The 22,667-nt window shown below is 43.4% G+C and overlaps 2 protein-coding genes across 2 annotated transcripts in view; both read right to left on the bottom strand.

Moving 5' to 3' along the window:
- Window positions 1–647, bottom strand: part of CCZ1 (CCZ1 vacuolar protein trafficking and biogenesis associated) — a 36,370-nt gene extending 35,723 nt beyond the window's left edge. Inside the window, exon 1 of the mRNA XM_077829310.1 lies at window positions 418–647. Within this exon, the coding sequence (XP_077685436.1) occupies window positions 418–516 (99 nt within the window). The 5' untranslated portion in view covers window positions 517–647. The remainder of the gene's footprint in view (window positions 1–417) is intronic.
- Window positions 648–14,356: 13,709 nt separating this feature from the next.
- On the bottom strand, window positions 14,357–18,999 carry LOC144271235 (parvalbumin, thymic CPV3). Its single transcript, XM_077828448.1, has 4 exons — window positions 18,813–18,999; window positions 18,238–18,370; window positions 17,667–17,776; window positions 14,357–14,382 (listed from the first exon to the last, which is right to left on the bottom strand). The coding sequence occupies exons 1-4, from the start codon at window positions 18,997–18,999 to the stop codon at window positions 14,357–14,359; spliced, it is 456 nt and encodes a 151-aa protein (XP_077684574.1).
- Window positions 19,000–22,667: the final 3,668 nt, after the last annotated feature.

The raw sequence follows: 22,667 nt of genomic DNA, 5'->3' as shown, positions 1-22,667 counted from the left end.
TGACAGTGCAAGTGTGAGAGTCAGAATGTCTTTTGGTGGTGCAGCAGCGTCGCAAGGCAACATCACTGGTGTTTCACCGGGGTCCTAGAACTGCGGAAAGTGGGGCTGGGAATCACCACGTGAACGTTAGAAATATGAGGGAACAATGGGTGAAGGAACCCCCCCGCCGCCCCTCAGACAGACACACAGATGTGGCCCACTCCTCTCCCCTCAGACAGCCCCTCCCTACCCCATCCAGACACACAGACGTTCCCCTCCCCCCCCCCCCCCCCGCCAAGGCAGACAACGACCTCAAGTGAAGACACCCCCACACGCTCCCTTGCAGCGATAGACCCCCCCCTTCCGATAGGCATCACCCCTCCCACGCTAGCCAGACCTGCGCGGACGCACACACCGAGCCCAGGCTGCCCCACGTACCTCTCCCTCCCTGGGCCCCAGCTTGGGGTTGTAGATGAAGAAGCTAAGCAGGGCCGGAGCGAGCTGCTTCTCCTGCCCGGCTCCCCCCGCCGCCGCCATACTGGGCCCGAAGCGAGAGAGTCTGGGGCTGGCAGCCGCCACACACCATCGGGGAGCAGCCGGGGGCCCTCAGCCGGCACCAACCCCAGCCCCAACGGCACTTCCGCCTTCCCCCCTGCCCCGGAAGGGAACGGCGCCGACCCGGACCCGCTCTGTCGGCGCCCGCGGGCGGCAAGGCCGGGAGCCGCCAACGCGACCCCCTCACAGCTCCGCCGACCCCACCGCCGCCGAGCGGAGGGCACTTGCCGGACGCCTCCCCGTTCCCGCTCCCTCCGCAACAGCCGGCGTCCCCTCGTCCCCGCCCCGGGGCTCCTCAGTGGGGACCCCGCCCAGCCCCCGCGGAAACCGAGCATCTTTCCGGGCCCCTGCGAGGGCGGGATCCCCAGCGAGCTGAAAGCGGCTGCGCGGGCAGGCTCCGTTTCCAAGGGCAGCTCAGCAGAAGCCGGCGGGTCCCAGGGGCTCCTGTTGTCTCTTTCCTGGGCTGTGAGGCCCTGACGAAGGAAACGGAGAAAGCCCGAGCTGAGCTACCTCCCTTCTCGGCCGCCCGGGAAGAGGCATATCGCTGTTGTGAAACACCGGCGGGGGGCTCGGGCACGACAGGGCGGGGGGCTGGCTAAGTACCGAGCTGGCGGGGGATGCTCCCCGGGCGGTCTCGTTTGCCTCATGCAGTGATGCTGGTCTTGAAAAGTGGCATTGCCGGGAAGAGCGATTCCCTCTCTCTCTGTGTGTGTGGCTTTGGTAAGGGTTGTTCAGGTGGGGGACTGGCCTGAGCAGCGCAGCTGGAGAGTGGCGTTTCGTGCTGTCGTGGGATGGTGAGGATCTCTGGGTGAGCATTTCTTCGTGGCGCTTTCAGGGATAGCGGGGATTTTGACATGTGCTTTGTGTGGACTAAAAGAAAAGGAGTACTTGTGGCACCTTAGAGACTAACCAATTTATTTGAGCATGAGCTTTAGGAAGCTTAAAAACATCCAGAGCCGCACGGTCGGGTGGCTCTAGAGTCAACCCTGGTCAAGCTTTGATAAAGATAGAGGGTGAAGTCTTGGCCCCAGTGAAGTCAATGGGAGTTTTGCCGTTATTTAGCAGGACCAGGATTTCATGAACTTGAACATTTGAAAAAGGTCTTTGTGGTTTTATTCCTTCTCCTCCTCTTTTAATTATTTGTATTGTGGGAGTGGCCAAAGGCCCCTATTAAAACCACTGAGCTCCACTCTAGATGTACAGGTAGACACTGTCCCTGTCCCAAACAGCTTCCAGTCAGGAGCTTACAATATTGTCCTCACACATGAATGCGATTAGTAAGTTCCCAAAGTGCTGAGCCAACCCCTGTCCTCGAGTACAGTTCTGGAACCCTCTTGTTTCCACACTGGCCTATCTCTGGGGGGAATATCAGGTAGGAGAAGGGAAGTGATACTACCTCTGTATACAATATTGATGACATCAGAAGTGGAATACAGTGTCCTGTTCTGATAGTCATACTTTTTAAAGAATGTTGGAAATTGGAGCGTGCTCAGCAAAGAACCACAGGAATGATTGAGGTCTAGAAAACATGCCTTACAATGTCAGACTAAGGATTTCAATCTGTATATTTTATAGAGAAGATTAAGAGATGATTTGACCACTGTGTGTTAGTATAAGAAGATATCTGAAGCTAGGTTTTTTTTTTTTTTAAATCTAGCAGAACTAGATCTAGTGGCTGGAAGTTGAAGCTAGACAAACTTAAACTGCAAATGAAGGGACTATTTTGACAGTGAAGATAATTAACTACTCAAACAATTTAGAGAGATGTGGTGGATTCTCCATTATTTAAAGTCTTTAAATTAAGACTGGATGCTATTCTAAGAGATGCTCTCATTCAACTACAGATTATTAGGCTTGATGCAGAAATTTCTTTGATAGACTCTGCAGTTGCAGGAGGTTAGAATAGATAATCATATGGTTCTTTCTGGTCTTAATTGTGTAATTAAGAGCAGAATTTTTCCGGTTTCTTTATTACGTGTGATGATGCCTGAGATGGCAAAATCCCAGCTTCAGTTAATCAAGCTGTGTTCAGGAGTCAGGCATTTAAAAAAAAAAAAACACTTTGTTGCTTGTAGACAGATCTGGAGTAAACAAAAATAAGCATGGTACCCCACAATGCCATTTTTACAGAGTACTGGACTGTAAGTTTGCAAGCAAGTTGTGCAGGATTAAATTTGGAAGAAGATCATATTTTCTGTGTCTGTTTCCCCTCAAGTTCTCAGTTAGTTACTTTCATCATTGTGTAGTGTGCTGTCTTAATCTATTCTACTATTTTGTCCAGATTGTCTAACTTGTCAGAGTGAGTCTGGATAGCATTAGTCATGCTCAACTGCAGGTGATGGTTTCCCTAAAATTCCAGGAGCTGTTTCACCATTTCATTAGTCCAGTGTGGAGTTACGCAGGCATAAAGCTGCAGTAATGTAGTGCTAAATCAAGTCCTCGGTCTTTACCCTAAGTAAGGGGCATGGATCAGCATTCACCTTGCGCTCCCCGTTAGTGCCCGGGCTGGGGAAGCTAATGATCTAACCAGTGGACCAAATTCGGTGATGAATCTTGGTCATGTGCCACCTGAAGTATGTTGCATATACGCTAAGAAGAAGACCCTAAGTAAGTGTTGTAAATGTGGTATTGATACACATTACTTTTTATATATGAGAAAGGAATGTAATATCTATTAGAAGTGCAAATCTTAATGCAAACTTAACTATGTTGTCACTACTGACACCTCCACAATAAAATATTTCACCAGAGGAACTAAAGAGTTGTGACCATATTTTCCCTACAGTCGAGGCTGCAAGTAGGAGAGGAGAAGTAGTAATGCTCTGGTACACCCAAATCTTAGCAAAGGACCCAAGATTTCCAGTGAGCCTCAGCAGATTTTTAAACTGCTGTTTGTGGTGTTGCAGAAGCAGAAGCAAGGGGAGACTGACTTCTTCCAATGCCAGGTCCTCCATGCAGATCTCTCTCAGCTCATCTTGAGCATGTTTCAGTACTGGCAGGAGAGGAAGCTGGGCATGAGGGCTATAGAAAGACTCAGGGATTGAGTGGCACTGAGTAGAGTTGCCAGAGTAAAGATAGAATAAGGATCTGAGAGTTTGGCCAAACATATGAAAAAAATATCCAGTACCAAATGTAAGTAATCAAAAAGGCTGATCATTCCAGTTCCTTATTCTTCCACTTATAAAAAAAATTAACATTAAAAACTTCATTCCAAAATGTTGCAGCTGCCAATTCATTTGAGGGATCTGACACAGCCTAGAAATAGTCAGAATCAAGTATTTCCAAAAAAACATCCCAAAGGAGCATAGTAGGTGGTGGTGGAGATTGGAACAGCAAGTCAGATGGGATGAACATTTCCCTTTATTGCTTGTTTAAAAACAAAAATGGAAATTCCAATGCTGATATGTTTGGTAACTCACATTGAAGTATGATCAAATGCATTTTCCACCAGTGCAATTATTAAAAGTTTAGTAGATTGTGGATAGGTACTGTGTTTTTGTTCTGCATTTGTACAGCATCTAGCACAATGGGGATCAGGTTCATGACTGGGGCTCCTAAGCACTATAGCAATACAAATATTTAATAATAATACTGGAAGGAACTATGTTGTAGAAGCATATAGGATAGGAATGTGGGTATGTATGGTTATGTGTGATTTCTAAGATAGGTAGCATGTGAGTGGTATGGATACTAATGTTTTCTTAACTAGTGATTTTCTAAATGTCTAGTGATTGTATTGACAGGAAATGCACTTCCACAATCTTAACTCTAACTCAAGAAAGTTTTTTGTGAGGGATTTATCAAAATATATGTTGAGTCTGTGATAATGGTTAAAACATAATGTAAATTACTACAGTCCTAGTGTACACATTAACAAGGCAGATGGAAACTATTATTGTGGTTCCAGTTTCATCCTATCTTCTTAATTGTATGCACAGTAATACCACTCCTTGGCATTTGCAGTGTGTTATTAGATAGCTGTGAGTTTGAAATCTGATTCTAGTCCTTCATTACATAAAATTAAACTATTGTACAAGTGCATTTGCAGTTAAATGTGACAGTGGATTACCCCAGCATCCATGGGGAAACAATTAAAAACTTTATCTGTGTTTTACCATACATAAAAAAACACAACCTTTAGTCTGATATAGGAAATAGGAATATTTTTTATCATGTCATACTTTTAGAGTTGTTGACTGTTTCTTGCTACTATTTTGAGCATCTCTGTCAGCTGCATAATAGCAGACTTAACAAAAAGAATACTATAAATCACTCTGGGTATTGGAGATGACAGCTGTAAATAAATACAGCTGACAGGTCAAATAGTTATTTAATTGACAGTCTGTGGGCTAAAAGTATAACCAAAAGTGGATGAGTCAACAGTTTGGTATTGCTATAGCAAGTGATTACAAAATAAGGCCCTGATCCTGGAATGAGCTCAAAGCAGGTGGAAACCTGAGCCCACACAGAGCTTCTTATAACAGTGCAGCTTAAGGCATTTTAGCTCTCAATGAGAAGATAATACATTATAGAGGGAATAGTTGGGCTCTATCTCCTTTTTCTGAAATGTCATGTATGTAACATGCCTCCCCAACATTTTGCATAAGTGTGATTTTAATTTTACTAAGATGGAAGTGGTAAGCTGTAAAAATAAAGTAAAAAGAAAAATATTGATAATGAAAAGAAATATTCAGAAACCTTCCTGTTTCCCTTGTAAAGCCCAATATGGGGCTGATCTGTCATTCCAACCCCTTCTGTTGATTTCTGTAACATTTGTTCTGAGGAAATTAGGAGATAAAAGATAATGAGCAACAGAAATTTTCAGGTGTAGAAATATGTGGGCTTTTAAAGTGTTAGTCTTCCAACAAATTTTGCTTCATTCTCCAAAATCCTCCCTTTATATTTTTTTAAATGTAGTTTTTGGCTAATACTACAAAAATATCCTTCACTGTGCAAATCAACGAATTGCTGCTTTGTTAATGTGGGGGGAAAAAGCTTGAATTTGTATTAAATCTATCATGGCTGACTGAGCTTGAATTAGGGGTTGTTGGATTTAAAACAGCCATTTGACTATATCACATAAGGAAGGGTCTTTTTTAGGTATTGCTCATAATAATGCTCATATTATATAATCTCTTTATAAGTCTGAAGTCGATAGAGGGTAAAACCATTATATGTTTCTCTTTAAGCTTATCAGTGAGTTAACGCCAGAGCTTTGTCATGATTCTATAAATGCTTAGTATTGAGGAAGAAGACCCAAATGTAAAAATCCAGTCTCAGGCAGTGAAATTTAGTTATTAAACAGTGTAATGTGTTTGTGGTATACAAAATTGTTCCTTATAACATCTCCAATAAATGTTTATCATTCTAATTTGATGACTCACTGTTTAATAAACTATATAACTGCTATTCCTGTTCACTAATTATCTCTTCAAAATGTTAAAATCCCTTCTTGGTATCCATCCAGTGCGCTGGGTCCCTATGTAGTAGATTAAGAATTACAATATAAATTTCAATATATTCACCTCAGCTCACACCCTCCTCAGCAGCCTTAACAAAGAGGAAATAAAGATGAGCTTTATGGTGTGTTCAGAAGGTTAACAAATTACTTACTGACGTAAATCCATGTATCCTGTTTTCTGTGTCTAAGGAATCCAAATCTATATTTATTTTAATTTTTGTTTCATGTTTATCTGTCACTAGTTGCTTTTAAGACAGATTTACAATTTATTGGTAATAATTATACATGAAATCTAAAACAAATCTACATGAAGTTTTAATCTAGTACACATGCAAGACACAGGAGGTGGGCAAACTTTTTGGCCTGAGTGCCACATCTGGGTATGGAAATTGTATGGCGGGCCATGAATGCTCCCAAAATTGGAGGTTGGGGTGCAGGAGGGTTCTGGCTGGGGGTGTGGGCTCTGGGATGGGGCCAGAAATGAGGAGTTCAGGGTGTGGGAGGGGGCTCCGGGCTGGGGCAGGTGGTTGGGATGCGGGAGGGAAGGGTTCTGGATGGGGATGAGGGGTTAGGTGTGCAGGAGGTTGCTCCGGGCTGGGACCGAGGGGTTCAGAGAGCGGGAGGGGGATCAGGTCGGGAGCAGGGGGTTGGGGCATGGGAGGGGGTTGGGGTGCAGGCTCTGGGTGGTGCTTTCCTCAAGCAGCTCCCAGAAGCAGCAGCATGTCCCCACTCTGGCTCCTACGTGGAGGCACGGCCAGGCGATTCTGCGCACTGCCCTGTCCGCAGGCGTTGTCCCTGCAGCTCCCATTTGCCGCGGTTCCTGGCCAATGGGAGCTTCAGGGGCGGCACTTGGGGTAGGGGCCGTGTGTGGAGTCCCCTGGCTGACCCTACGCATAGAAGCCAGAGGCAGGATATGCCACTGCTTCTGGGAGCTGCTTGGAGTGGGGCAAGCCCCCGACCCTGTTCCCTGGCTGGAGTGCCGGAGTGGGGCAAGTCCCGGACCCCGTTCTCTGGTGGGAGATCGAGGGCCGGATTAAAACGTCTGGATGGCTGGTTACGGCCCCCGGGCTGTAGTTTGTCCACCCCTGTAATATCATGTATGACTGCAGCACCAAATTCTAACTGCATACACCTGCATGTATCTTCTGTGGAGTGGACTTCATTGAGAGTTGGACATGCAGATCTGAAACCCAGATTGGCCCATTCTAAATGACAACTGATCAGTAATACTAACCATCTGATATATTCAGGAGAAGTGAAAATAGTCAACCAGTATATGTCTGAAGACAACTGAAATTCGTGTTTGCATGATAAGAAGAAAATCCAGTAAGCTTATAAATTGTTGCTTATAAATCAATATTTAGATTCTCTCGGATATGGTTGGAGGAAGTCGGATTGTCTACTAATATTAAGCCGAAGTGCTGCTTCTCTCTCCTTTGGTATATTGCATTCATTTTCCCCCATTTAAGTAGAATGCCAACAATATCCAATGAGAGAATGCACAATATGGTCCTGACTGGGGGTGTAGCATGTGCTTAAATACGTTGCTGAATCAAGAGTCTATATAAAGAAAAGAAGTAGTCTTGTAATACAAACAGGTAAACAAAATTCAGACACCTTATGGACATTAATTTATCCTCACAATGCTTCTGTGAGGTAAGGAAGTAGTATTGGTTCTCTTTTACAGTTGGGAGACAGAGGCTCAGAATGATTTTAAGTGACTTGTCTAAGAGTCACACATTGGGTCTGTGGTACTACTGGGCACTGAACCCCTGTTTTAGACACAAGCTCATCCTTCCCTATGAAGTTACAGCAATAAATAGCATGATTTGGAGAGGATGTAAAGCTGTGATAGAGAGATCCGACTTTAAAAGTTTCCTCCATTTCAAAAAATTCTACCAGTTTCTCTTTACTTAAAATGCAGGCTCCCACTGGAACCAGTAATGTTTCTCAAAATGGAAGACACAGTGGTTGCACTAAACAGTACTATAGAGATTTTTCAAAGAAATGTTATACAAAGGTTTCTTTGAATGCTTATGCCTTGAACACTAGAATTTGGAGATAGTCTCGGAGTATGTTGAGATATTGTATCGTATCCTCTCTCATTTGATGTCTTAATGTCCTGTGAGCCATATCCAATTAGAACTACTAAGAAGCATATGATCAAATTAAAGAGTACGTTTTCATTTGGTAATCCCGAGCAAGATTATACACTCAGACATTCCACAGTCCTGGTACGTTGGTCAAGGGGAGGACACGCTTCAGTGCTTGCTCTCAATAGCAATAATCAAGGAGTGGTCGCAGAACTTGCAGTGCTTCATGAATTTTTCTACTCCTTGGCCTCTCAATTGGGCACAAGTACATTGGGAAATTTGACTGCATCGATGAGCTTTTGGTGTGGACCATATTAATAGCTTCTTCTTACCTGGAGGCACAGACAGTTCTGATTCCCACCTGAAGAAGGGAGCAGTCTGACCAGGACCCTGGGTAGTTTGTGTGTCTTACATGCATGTACAGCTAAGGATCTAGTCTAGAGAAGGGGTTCCCAAAGTGTGGTACAGGTGTTTGGTGGAAGTGGTACACCCAAAACTCTTGAAAAATAGACAAAAACAAAACCCTTCCTGTTTCAAATGAACAGTTGTCACCAGTGATGAGCTGCCAAAAACTGAAGAACCGGTTCCTTCACTTGCTCCGGGTCTTTGACGGCACTTTGGCGGCAGGTCCTTCAGTTGCTCCGGGTCTTCGGTGGCACTGAAGGACCCGTCGCCGAAATGCCGCCGAAGACCCGGAGCAAGTGAAAGACCTGCTGCCGAAGACCCGGAGCGCCGCCAGGTGAGTAAAAATTAAAAAGGGATTCTCAGGGGAGCCTCCCCAGCCGAGAGCTCAGGCGGATCGGACAGGACGGAGTTTGCCCACCCCTTTAACAACCGGTTCTAAACTGGCTTCAAAATTTAACAGCCAGTTCGCGTGAACCGTTGCAAACTGGCTCCAGCTCACCACTGGTTGTCACGCAGGTTGCAGAGCACCAGAAAATGACCAAGATGCAAAATATTCTTTAATGGCTGCTTTCAGACATAATGAATAAGTCTCATCAACCATTCCATAGAAGTCGTGTTTAGCGATGTATTGTGCACTGTGGCAGGGCAAATGGGTGCTATATTCTCATCTGGCACTCAGCTGGCTGGCTTTCGACTAGGTAGGGAGCCCTGACGTCAGAGGGCCCCCCACACAGGAAGCTGCTGCCAAGTGGGAGCTCCATCTGAGCTCTTTGGTCTGCAGAGGCTGCAGTCTATTCCTTATAGGGCTGGGAGTCGGGGGATGTATGGGAAATTCCCTCTTGTCTCTCCAGGGAAGTTGAAGGGTGGGGGCAGTTGGTCGGGTCTGGTAGGTAAAAGCAGTGTTGACAACCTCAAGAGATGAAAAAATCATGAGGTGAACACTGCAAAATCATTTGGTTGGTTAAAAAAAATGATTTATAAATAAAGATTAGATTGTGTTTTTTCCAGTCTGTCTTTTGATATTTGAATTCCATCTTCCCCTCCCCAGGCTATGTGGCAGTTAGTGTTGCCCACTCTCCCAGGTGTGTTGGGTAAACTGATTTTGGCCCCTGCTGCAGGAGCTATCACCCACATATCTGCCTGCTCCCTGCCCAGCAATTAATCCTGTCCCTCAGTCCCCCCCATCAGTTTACCCCTCCCCACCCTGCCATCCCCTCTGTCCCTCAATTCAGCCCCCACCATCAGTTCACCACCCATCAATTCAAGCCTCCATCAGCTCCCCTCTTCAGTTCAGCCCCCATCAGCCTCATCTCTCTTCCTTCTGGTTTTTTCCCCCCCCCCTCAGGCCTTTGTTGTGGGGCTACAGCAGGGTCCCCTCTCCCACATCCCAAGCTGGTAAGCAGCTCCAGCTGCTCTTCTCTCCTACTCAGCCCCTTCTCAGATGAGGTGCTGGATGGGGGAGGAGCTGAGTCGCTGTCTTGTCCAGGTTTCTCAGAGTCGGGAAGGAGGGAACTGAGCTGGGCTTTTTGCTCTCTCCTGTGGGAAAGGCAGAGAGGAGAGACTTTGATGGCTTCTACAAGGGCTGGAATTCGCCAGGGGGCTGATGCCTGTTGCGTCGTCACCAGAGGGGCTCCAGTACCCTCTGAAATCCTGTCAGTCACAAAAAATCACTCAGGTTGGCAGCACCATAAAAGTCTGGCTACAGCCGCAGGGTAGCTGGCTGGATGCCAGTTGAGCTGCCTCCCAGCAGCTTTTCCAGCCCTCCCATGTGCAGCTTGCCCAGCAGTGCAGGCCTCCATGGGCCAAGCTTGGGATAGGGCTGAGCTGGAGCAGCTGAGGAGACAGAGGCCTGGAGCTGAAGCTGCCTGATGCGTAGGTAAAGCCTCACTTGCAGCCAAGACTTCCCCACTTGCACCCCTCCTTTCTGAGCTCCTCTTTCTCCTTCATGTACTCACCCCAGACCCCCGCCGTTTGACCCAGGCACCTACTTCTCCTTAAGGGCGCTATTTTTTTATTTTCTTCAAGGGCTACTCAAAATGTTTTGTATTTTTCTTGATTTCAGTTTTGTACAAAGGGAAGCAAAGGGCACTTTTGCTCATCTGCCACAATAATCCAGAGAATGAATTAGCAGGAATGTTGAAGTTAAATGAGACACGTTTAAAGAGTCAAGCCACTGAATGAAGTTCAGTGGCATATCAAAATATAACAAGATGTCATTTGTAACATGTAGTTGTGCCTTGTGATCTGAATAATACCCAAGACGTAAATAATAATAGTGGGTGAACCATTGTGTTTTCTTTTAATGTACTGTCTAAAAACCTGAGGTGTTTAAAAAGGATGTTATTGAACATTTTAGTGTTCCTTAGGCAATTATTTTACTGTAATATCTGGAAATACTTAGGCTAAGCCTATTAAGGCCTAAATAAATGTGCACAAAAAGGAGAAATTTTCAGGTTGTACTACTTGAACCAATAAAGTTTGGAAACAGCTGGTCTAGAATATGGTCAGCTATGTGTGTGAGGATCTGGAAACTGCATGTCAAAAACCTAAATTGGGGGACTCACGTAGGAGATTTTGTGACACAGAGTTAAAGATATTGTCTGTGTGGATGCTGACATCCCCAAAGACCACAAGCCTGGTAAACTTTGTCATCATTCAGACACTGTCTTGATCAGCTCTTCTGTGAAGACTTTGGTGTCTGAATGACTGTAGATTGACGAGCTTGGTCTTGTCCCTGGGCTCAAATATTATATGGACACACTCAAAGCATTTTGTTCTGAGGGATCCTCTCCTGCATTTGAGTTTGGAGGGGAATAATGGATTTGCTACTGTGCCCTCAGGTTCTTCTGGTCTGGGTCTGTAATGCATATCCTACAGGTTGAGATGAACCAGAGCTGGGTCCTGCAATGGCAGCAGGGTGTGTTCTTTATTTTACATCTATTGCTTGGGCCAGGATAATACGATTATTCAACATCAGGGCACTTTACTTTATTGCCAGTAAAATGGAGAATGGGTTTGTTTTTGTTACTTACATGTGAACTAGTCCAGTGGTGTTCTGTCATTAGACTGATTCCACTGCCAAGACACATTTCTTTTTCTTGTGATTGTCATATGGCATTCATCATGTGCTATCAAAAACTCCATGGACCAGATCCTCAGCTGGTGTAAATAGGAGTAGCTCAGTTGAAGTCAATGAAGCTGTGGTGGCCAGGTAACGATCTGGTCCCACATTTCTTAATATTGTAATGCTAGTGCTTTAGTTAAATAAATGTCCATTTCTTGATGAATGTGTTAGTACAGTGTATTAACAATAAAAGGGAAAATATGGCAACCTTATCCTCCCTCCACATGTGTACACAGTGTCCAGCTGCTCAAACAATTAAATGAAGTTGCAATAATAATTCTGCTGTTCAACCAACCATATAAGCAGCACTTTGAATTTGTGTGCCTGTTTAAAAAGGATAAGATGACTTTGGTTGTATGATACTGTGCTCCCAAAGGAAGAAGAGATTAGAGAGGTGAGAGAAAAAGGAACACTGGAAAAGTGCATTATATTTGAATTAGTACTGCTGGTTTAGGACATTGTGAATGAGATGACTCCAGAAAAAAACCTTCATGTAGTACAAGGAAAAGCTTAATTTGTGTAGAAGTTTGTGTTTCAGTGTGAAATGCATTTGAAACCATTGGGATTTTTTCCAGTATATTACTTTAGATTGGCAACATACTGCTTGGAGGGAAAGATAATATGTGTGTGGCCCAAAACAACATCCCAATAATAGTAAGTAAAAGTGCTTGTAAATTGGATTAATTTGATACAGTTTCTGTGACTTTGCTGCTGTAAGATGTACAAAGCTCCCTCTCCTAGGTGCTTTCAAAGATTCTGTATTTCCTTCCTCTGCAACAACTGACTACTTCACAAATGCTCTAGCCAGCATTTTCCCTCAATGTATTTGGTATTGGTAATGTCATCAACCATTGCAGACATTGACGGGAAAAGCATGGAATCCTGAACTCAGGTCTTTGCAGTAAATTGGGGAACAGATTTGCAAATACAGTAGTTGGTTCTAAAATATAAACAAATATGTAATTTTAAGCTTGATTCTTTCATCAGCCCCACTCATACATCCCCTTTGAAGTTGCTGAGGTCAGCCTCCAGTGAGGCTTCAAAGATATGACTGTGGATAGAATTTGGTTCCTAATCTATTTCTAATTTTGAACGTTAAGCATTTTGAGTAGACAAGACAAAGGTTTACAGTTCAAGTCTGAAGAAAAAGGTGCCACACTGAACCGGATGAGTTGTGAAAGTCAATGAGTCCATCAGATATACTCCATCTAATGCAGTGATTCTCAAACTTTTTAATGGAGACCCCTTTCACACAGCAAGCCTCTGAGTGTGACCCCCTTTATAAATTAATTTTAAAATATATATATGTATATAAATGCTGAAGGTGAAGCGGGGTTTGGGGTGGAGGCTGACAGCTCGTGACCCCCTGCCCCGTAATAACCTCGACCCCCAGTTTGAGAACCCCGATCTAATGCATCTGTCCTGTTTTCCTAAAGAATGGATGATTTTTGTTCATAAAAGTATTTCTCCAGCAGTGCATAAAATAACAGGCTTGGGGAAGGGCATTTTTCTGACACTGCAGGCACAGACTGAAAGTCTCTTGTGATTGGTATACAAGAGCCCTGAGCCATGTCAGCAGTAATTCCCCATAGATTCCTCCACACATTCAGCCGTCCTCCGTGGAGAAAACTAAAGGCCAGCCACCAGCGAGGAGGTACTGGAGCACTACAGCCTTAGAGTAAAAGGGCCTAGGGAGTACAGTCTGGGCTTCTATAAGCTTGTCAACACTTACAGCGCTGCCTGTCCTGACAGGAGAGCTTCTCCTGTTGGCACAGGTACTCCACCTCCTCAAGAGGTGGTAGCTATGTCCACAGGAGAAGGCCTCCTGTTGATATAACACTGGACTTTCCACAGCCTTAGGCGACATAGTTATGCCACCATAAGTTTGTAGTGTACAACAGGGCTGTATCTGAGGGATTTTCTCACAAATCCATGGTTAAGAGGGCCATTTGCCTTCTCTGTGATTTTGAAGACTCCATGATATGACAATTTCTCTGCAGCTTCAAGTATGTGTATGCTTTCTTCTGACTTTGTCCCTTCCTCAGGAGAACATGGTCCTGAGCCTAAATTACTAAAACAAAATCAAGCAGAAAACTGTTATCTCCTATTTGGATAGTTTATTGTCCTTATCAAGGGTCTGTATGGTATTGTGACAGCCCCATCCTGAAGCTCTTTCTTAGGCAAAAGTCCAAGAATGTTTTTTAATTGGAAGTCAGTCTGAGATTTCTTTCCCCCATGTCCTCCTGAATAAAAGCTCCAGGACTAAGTTTTTGACAGTCAACAGTTTGGTTGAAAATGTTGGGCTTGACCCAACAAGAGAACTTCCATTGACTTCAACAGAAGGGCTGCCCATGGAGGGCTGGTGGGGGAGTGGGAATTAGTATCTTTCAGAGATTAACATTTTTAATTTAAGAATTCACACATGTTCCAGTGTGGTGGTCAGAAAGATCAAACACAGGCAGCAGCATGTGATGAGAAATTTATTTTTATTGGATAATTTTAAGGGCAGTGTCTGCTGAAATGTGTTCCTAGAACATGGTAAGATGGTCCACATTACCAAAAATCATTATTAACTGGTGCTTTGGTACCTCATTAGAGCAGCAAACAAATAACAAACACTGTGCAAGATTTAATAAATAAACAAGGGGACTCTCTGATTTACAGAGTGTTAGAGTATCATTTCTTGGAGATTCGTTCCCCCCTCCCCTTTCTTTTTCTTTCTCTGTTGCCTTCAGTCCTTCAGGAGAGCACCATTTCCTGGAATTCTACCAAAGAATAATGGAGAAGTAACAGTAGCATTAATAAAAACAATACATTGAAAAAAACTGAACACTACAGCCTTTTCAAGAGCTTTGCAACTGAAAAGAGCATAAAACAATCAAGTAAAAGGAGCCTAGATGGGAAGTAAAAAAATAGAATAAATATATAAGTTTTTGAACAAGCCTCCTGATCGTTATAAAGTAGGTTTCTCCTCCATCTCAGACTAACTGACAAGCATCGTCCTGAGTCATGTAATTTTGGGACCATAGTCACCAGTACTGGGGTTTATTACCTAAATTGTTTCTCTCAGATTAATGCGTCCAAGAAAACAGTTATGAAAATTTTCTCTCTTGAGGTTCACTATTTTATGGACCTTTTGGACTATTTGGGGGGTTCACCAGACTAATTTCACAAGTCCATTTTCCTGTAGTTTAAACCCACACCTTTTCCCCAAGGTTGCTTTCGTTTTTAAAAGAAATACACGTTTTCCTATCTCAAGGAAAATCTGTGTTATGTATTAAAGCCACCACGAGCTAGGCTGGCACAACTGAATGTCCTCTTTGTGGTATTTATATTATATTAATATTGTTCCCAATTCCCTCTGTCCTGCTTTTTCATAATCTCTTCTAAATGAAGTAGGAACCCAATAATAAGTTAGTTTGAGTTAACGTCTGAAGCCATGATGTTTGAGTGGGTTTTAAATGAAGCAAAATAAGTTCAACCATCCCCTGTTTTTTTAATTGACTTTTTTTAGTTCATTTAGAGCATGATATTTCAGTCCTTGGGTAAAAATCCTACTAGAATTTTCCCTGGGTTTGATATACAGTATTGGGCCTTCATAGAAACATGGCAGCTTTTAGAACCTTGCAGCCCCTTAGATTCTGTGGGGATCCCTCAGTCCCATCCACATAGGAGTAGATAAATTATTCATGAAATCCCTTGATCTTACCCATGCATATTTTCTGTGGTACTAGCTTTCATTCCCTCTAGGGCAGGAGGTGGGCAAACTTTTTGGCCCGAGGGCCACATCAGGGAATAGAAATTGTATGGCGGGCCATGAATGCTCACAAAATTGGGGTTGGGGTGTTTGAGGGGGCGAGAGCTTTGTTGGGGGTACGGGCTCTGGGGTGGGGCTGGGGATGAGGAGTTTGGGGTGTAGGAGGGTGCTCTGGGCTGGGACCGAGGGGTTTGGAGGGTGGGAGGGGGATCATGGCTGGGGCAGGGGTGTGGGAAGGGGTGCAGGTTCTGGCTGGGGATGCAGGCTCTGGGGTGGGGCTGGGGATGAGAGGTTTGGGGTGCAGGAGAGTGCTCTGGGCTGGGATCGAGGGGTTTGGAGAGCGGGAGGGTGATCAGGGCTGGGGCAGGGGGTTGGGGTGTGGAGAGAGGCTCAGGGGTGCTGGCTCCCAGCGACGCTTACCTCAAGCAGCTCCCAGAAGCAGTGGCATGCCCCACTCCGGCTCCTACATGGAGGCACGGCCAGCTGGCTCTGTACGCTGACCCATCCTCAGGCACTGCCCCTGCAGCTCCCATTGGAGTGCCAGAAGGGGCCATTGGAGCATGTAGGAGCTGGAGAGGGGCCATGCCGCGGCTTCCGGGAGCCACGTGGTACGGCCCCCAACCTTGCGCCACAGCTGGAGCACTGGAGCAGGTCCGAGCCATGTGATGCGGCCCCCAACCTTGCATCCCAGCTGGAGTGCCAGAGCAGGGCCTAGCTGCGTGGTGCGGCCCGCGACCCAGCGCCCCGGCTGAAGCGCCAGAGTGGGGCAAGCCAGACCCCACTCCCCAGCAGGAGCTTGTGGGCCGGCTTAAAACAGCTTGTGAGCCGTATCCAGCCCGTGGGCCGTAGTTTGCTCACCCCTGCTCCACGGGAAGGAACAGGAGAGTTGTGGCTCTCCCATCATGCAGCAGGCTGGGGAACCTGCACACAAGGATATTCCTTTCATGTTGCTCTCTAGGGCCCCTTCTCGTTGGCAGCCTGTCCTCTTCTTCAGCCAAGCTGCCATTAGATACCTGTCCATCTTTGTGCACCACCTGTCCCAAAAGGGGAACAGAAGACACGGAACTTGGACATGTGGAAGTTACTGCTGCATTGGGCATTAAATCACACTGGAATCTCCAGGTATTGGGGAAAGATGCTACTGTGTAGGGCAGCGATTCTCAAACTGTGGGTTGGGACACCAAAGTGAGTCACGACTCCATTTAGTGGGGTTGCCAGGGCTGGCATTAGACTTGCTGGGGATGAAGCCAAAGCCTGAGCTGAACCATCTGGGGTCAACCGCCCAGGGCTGAAGCCAAAGCCAGGTGGTGGGGCTCAGGTTACAGGCCCCCCACCTGGGGCTGGAGCCCTTGGGCTTGGGCTTTGGTCCTCCAGCCTGGGGTGGTGGGGCTTGGGCTTTGGCAGGACTTGGGTGGGCTCAGGTTTCGGTCCCCTCTCCTGGGGCCGTGTAGTAATTTTTGTTGTCAGAAGGGGGTCGCGGTACAATGAAATTTGAGAACATCTGGCCTAGGGTGATCATTCCCCCACGTCAGACCCCATCCTCACCCAAACACTCTACCTGAAATCCACAGCATCCAAACCCCACACATAGAGGACCTTTCGTGGGATCTGGGGAAGGGAGATGATGCTACTTGATTGTCTCTGCCCCCAATTACACTCACCCTGCATTGCTTCTGTGCAAAACAGACAATGGTTTGAATACTTCTCTCAGTTAAACTTTTGCAAATCTGGAATAATTTTGCTGACATTGATGGAGTTATTGCTGGTGTATGCTAGTGTAAATGAGCCCACTTGTATGTGATACTGTGGTGATCCTGCCATTGTCTGAGTCTTCCTCTCGGGTTTTACATTAATGTCAGTGTAGTCTCTAAGGTGCCACAAGGACTCCTTGTTATTTTTGCTGATACAGACTAACACGGCTACCACTCTGAAACCTGTCCACTAATGTTGTCATTCCTGATTCACACCAGTTTAAGTGGGAAGAGAATCATCCCACTGTTCTGAACATAGAATTCCCATTGAAGTAAACAGGAGTTTTGAGTGAGCAGTAATTATTAGGTTCCATAGGATGTATGATCTGATCTTTTCAGCCTGCTTCTGCAGAAGAGATTTCAAAGATGGGTCTCCAACATCATGCCCTCATTCTCCCCTCACACAGGTTATAAATCACGCGTGACTCCACAGAAGTCAGTGGAGTGACCCTGATATAAAACCAGTGTAAGTGAGAGAAGAATGAGGCACCATAATCACACATTCTCCTGCACATTATTCAATATGTAAATAACTTCATACCTTCAACCCCAATTTTGCCATCCCCATCATGATCTGCAGCTGCCAAAAAAGTCTTGGTTTCTGAAGTAGTTAATACTCTGGCTCCGCACTCAAACCGCTGGAGGAAATACCTAGAGGAAAATATCCTTTGGATGTGATTATCATGGAAGACCATTCTTTTTATGCCAAGTGCATTATCAAGCCAATCAGTTTCTATAAACAGATTATCTACACCTTGTTGCCAAGTCATCCAAAAAGAGCCTGTATTGTTTTGGAATTTGAAGCTTCATTTAATACATTCCTGCTTGATAAGTGCAGTCTGGGCATGTTTGATTGTACACTTTGCCAAAGCGCAGCCCTGGGGAATGACATTTTTCTGTACCTTCTCTCTCCATTTTGCTAGTTTTTAGACCTTATTGTTTTCTCTCTAAAGATTCCCATAGGACATCATTCAAAATCAGTACAAGGATTTACCATACTTATATTCAGTATGAACCGCCTTCAACTTCAGCAGAGGATGGTTTAGGACACAAAGTAATGCTCACCTCTGTGAAAGTCTCTTACTAGTCAAAGAAACAAAGAAAACTCTTACTTGAGTTCATCTTCCTCAATAAAGCCGCTTTGATCATTGTCTAAGAGCCGGAAGATATCCTTGATTTGACTGCTGCTCTTTTTGGACATTCCGCTGAGCTGAAAGAATTTTTTGTGGCTGAAGGAATCAGGGGCTGGAGATAAACAATAAAAGCCAGGATAACCCAGGTCACTTCCATTAGCACTCCTTGTATTAGCTTCAGATCCTGAACAGTCTGATCATGTTACTTTGATATTTTAATTTTATTGTTTTAGATGTAAACAGTAGTTAAAAAGGGGGGGAGCTGCCAATACAAGAAGCTCTAGGTGCCCTGACAATTTACTTAATCTTACAACATAATAAATGAGCGTCGGGAAACGTTAAAAAAATCATGTGTGGATAACATATAAACTCAGCCCACCACCTGAGCAGTAACAAATTAACTCAGCCAGCCACTAAGACAACAACAACAAAAAAATCTCTTTTTCATCGTGAACTCTCTGGAAACATGTCTTCAATATTCCTTGAAGACTGAATTAAATTTGTTACATACTTTACTGAATAACAGATTTATGTTTACCTATATATTTTCTTACCTTGGCAGTCCCTCAGGGCAGCAGCAATAGCGGAAGGGCTGAGGAGGTCAGTGATGCTCATCTTAAACCTGGTCATCAAAAAAAAAAAAAATGTATTGTAGACAAGTACAAGTGAATTGCAAACACATACACAAGTAAATACGTCCCCGCAGTAAGCTTGTTTGTTTAGAGTTTTATAACAGACCATTTTTAAATTAAATATTGTAACAGGAGTATTTTAAGGGAAGAGAAGCTAATTAGTAAACATTGAAGCTACTGTTACTTAACATTTTTTATACCCCTATTTTAATCAGTTTGCTTGCATGAACATCATTTTAAGTTGGCGACACATTTTTATCTGTTACTGACTCAATATTGAGGCAGGTCAGACAGATTGAAACTCTCCATGTAATAGTCAAAGTAACCTAACCACTAGTTTGTTGGAATGTGTGGCATTTAGCAATACACAATAATAGGGCAGGCAGAAGAAAAAGGAAACAAAAGAAGGTTTTTTCCTCCACCAGCAAGCCTAAAAAATAAAACAAAAACCAGTACTTATCTACATAAGCTCCATCTTTATATAACCTCCAGAGATAAAACTGGACATCTTACACCATGAGCTGCCACTTGCTACTGGCTCACTCTTGCAGAGATCTGCTCTTTAATCTCTAGCTGGCTGCTCACCTTTTTGATTTTCCCAAGTAGGTGAAGAAAAAATAGCTGAAGAGATATGAGACAAAACAGTAGTGTTGTCTGGCTTGCCAGCCTGTCTTATATAGGATTCAAAAGGTGACAATAACCACTACTTAGGTTACCTTGTCATGGATCAAATGCTCGATTTGAGACCGAGCTCCAATTTCCTGCCTAACTAAATAACCTTTTTTTCTATTTATATTGTAAGAGAATACAAACAAAAGCAGCAAATTTTTAATAAATCCACATATGTGCTTAATTAAATTTTCAACTCTGCTATCAAGACATAGTCTATGAACTCCAGGGACTTGGGGTTTCCAAATAGCATCCAGATTTTAAGGTCACCCGCTGGAAGGTGACTCCAACTGTCAGATCCTTAGAAAAGAAAAGCCAGTTTGGTTTCCCTAAGTCTGTTGACTCTGGGGAGGCTCAGAGGAAGTGAGAGATGAAAGATCTGAAGTGATGTGTCAGTCTGACAAAGAGAACTTTTCACTAGTATAGGGGAAAGGAAGACGTCCTTTGGGATGATCTTTCTACAGCAAGCTGGATTTTCACATGTCCGAGCCATTTCCGAATTACAGTACTATCCCTGGAAAGGGACAGCGGGGAGACCAAAACCATCCCTGACAGCAAAAGCCAGCTAAACTAGGGTAAAAGTAAACAGGTTAGTTTTGTTAGGCCATCCTGTCTTGCAAGGAAGAAATGGATATCTAAATAATCCATATGTAAATCATTTTAAATACATAGAATAGATAACAGATGTATTTTACAAATGACAGATTGGATCTTAGTGTGCCTATAGACCTATACAAAAAACAACACAAGGAATTTCCTTAAAGTGAAATTAGAATTGCAGGCACATAGCAGTGGTTTGAGTCCATATTAACTTTCAAGAACATTAGAGTTGAAAAGAAATCTCTCAAATGTTAGAAAACCTGGAACTGCAGAGTTCAGGTTACACTTTTCAAGCAAGATTCTGCTCATGTGATTAAGGATTATTCATGTGAGCAAGGGTTACAGGATGAAGACCACAGTAAAAGCACTTGAAGTGTTAGTTTGTACTTACAGATTTGTCAGGTTTTTAGTACAATAATTAATTTATGCATATATTATCCTCTTTAAGTGCATGCATTACTCTTGTTAGTATTGGTAGGAATTGCTTAACATGCTGAGCAGAGAATATATTACACAGGAGACAAGTCATACATTAAAAAGGAAATGACTATTAAATGATTATTACTTTTTTATATTGGTAACACTTTATATTTCTTGATTCCAAATTCAGGTACACAAAAATTATGGTGCAATTACTCTGGCCTGATACTCCTCTGACTAATACTATGTAGATCACTAGTAAATCCACTGACATTCATGAAGTTACACCAGTATGAGATGAGAATCAAACCTAGACTTATATAATTAATAATAATTTTTGTGTACCTGAATTTGGAATCAAGAAATATAAAGTGTTACCAATATAAAAAAGTAATAATACTTTAATAGTCATTTCCTTTCTTTATTGCCATACATTTTGTAAGAAGTCTTAAAATCACTAATAATTAGACACTTGCTTTAAATGCCTCTTTAATTTTGCACAATTAGTAACAAAATAAGATCTATCAGCTTGAATAGGGGCAGTTGATATGAAATGACCTAAGTCCCATTTCCACCAGTTGAGGATCTGGCCCAAAGTATCTACTCAAATATTGTTGTATAGGGACTAATTGTATTGTTTGCATAAACAGGGTCAATTCTATACACCATGGCTAGAATATGAACAATTGCACTGTAGGCTAAATCCTGAAACCTTTACTCAATCCATATTCAGTGAAAATTCCCCTTGAGGTCAGTGAGAATATTACCTCAATAAGGACTAAGTAAAACTGAATATAGACTTCAGGATTCATCTCCATAAAAAGGGTCTCATATGAACTATACCAAATACTGAATGCAGTCAGCAGGCTCTTTTCCCGTCTCTGGTCAACCGGAAAGCTATTCGTAGTAATCATGGCTCACACTTTGAAACATGGGCCAGATCCTCAGCTGGTGCAAATCAATGTATATGAAATTATTTTAATGGAGTTATGCTGATTTTCACCATTTGAAGATCTTGTCCCATGGCGTTTTATGGTCTGTCTATCCATCCTTTTAGCTCAGTATTTTATACTCATGTTAGTCTTCCATTTTAAAATTTGTTATAGTCCATCTGTCAAAGGAAGCTGGGACTGATGTACTATGTATTTTCTGCAGGTTTTTCTCATAAATTGTCCCTTTCCCTTTCAGGTGGGTTTTGCATCCTCTTCTGTATCTTCCATTTTAGGTCCTCTTATGTCTTTTCAAGATCATGTGAAGTTTCACATTATAACTTCCTTGCTGAGCTTCCTTCTATTCATGTACTAGTGGGTTGCTTCTGAAATCTTGTTTGGATCTATTTCAGCATCCAAGCATTTTCTTGCTAGAACTTACACTGTATTTTTTAATCTGCTAAGGTGTTGCCATTGACTTCAGTGGGGCCATGATTTGACCTCGGGACTTTATTGCGGGCTTCCTTTGTTTCCACTTGGATTCCTTATATGCTGCTTGCTGAACTCTTTTATTCTTAAGCATTTGATTTGCCTGTGGATACTAATTTTCAAGGAAAAGGAAATATAAATTGTATTGAAGACAACATCATGACCAAGGCTATTATGGAAGACCTGACAAGATCTGGAAGACTTCTGGTGTTCTGCCAGCTACCAAATCAAACATTCTCCCCTCCCCACCTTTACATTGAATTATGTCATGTATGTAGTGTAAAAAATCAACCAAATCTATTTTAATGTTGCAGTTAGCAAAAACACTACACTAGTGGATTAAATTTCTTAGGGAGACCACCACACAGACATTTGCTTGTATAACATCCATGTTCAACTCCACATCTAAGGACCAAAAATTCAAAGGACTGTGCCTGACTGTCTCATAAACTCTGTCACTTAGAGAACACAACATTTAAAAACCATTCACCCCAAGCAAAATATTCATAAGCAGTAAAGTAATTGAAGTGAGTTGTACAGCACAGTAAAAGATATAAAAGTAGGGCAATGGCTAACACAGAGTGACTGCAACAGTTAAAGATGGGGTTCTGTAATGTTTGAAATTCAACACCGAGACCAAATGTGATGCTAATCCTGTCTGAAAGATGGG

Source organism: Eretmochelys imbricata, chromosome 10, assembly GCF_965152235.1.
Source record: "Eretmochelys imbricata isolate rEreImb1 chromosome 10, rEreImb1.hap1, whole genome shotgun sequence".
Taxonomy (NCBI): domain Eukaryota; kingdom Metazoa; phylum Chordata; order Testudines; family Cheloniidae; genus Eretmochelys; species Eretmochelys imbricata.
The sequence above is the reverse complement of the archived record's forward strand: the minus strand, read 5'-3'. Positions and strand labels throughout refer to the sequence as shown.

Coding starts and splice junctions, on each gene's coding strand:
- LOC144271235 (XM_077828448.1), bottom strand. CDS start 18,999: ATGGTCTGTTATAAAACTCTAAACAAACAAGCTTACTGCGGGGACGTA. Junction 18,371..18,812: donor TGCCCTGAGGGACTGCCAAG/GTAAGAAAATAT, acceptor GTTTATCTCCAG/CCCCTGATTCCTTCAGCCAC. Junction 17,777..18,237: donor ATTGAGGAAGATGAACTCAA/GTAAGAGTTTTC, acceptor ATTTTCCTCTAG/GTATTTCCTCCAGCGGTTTG.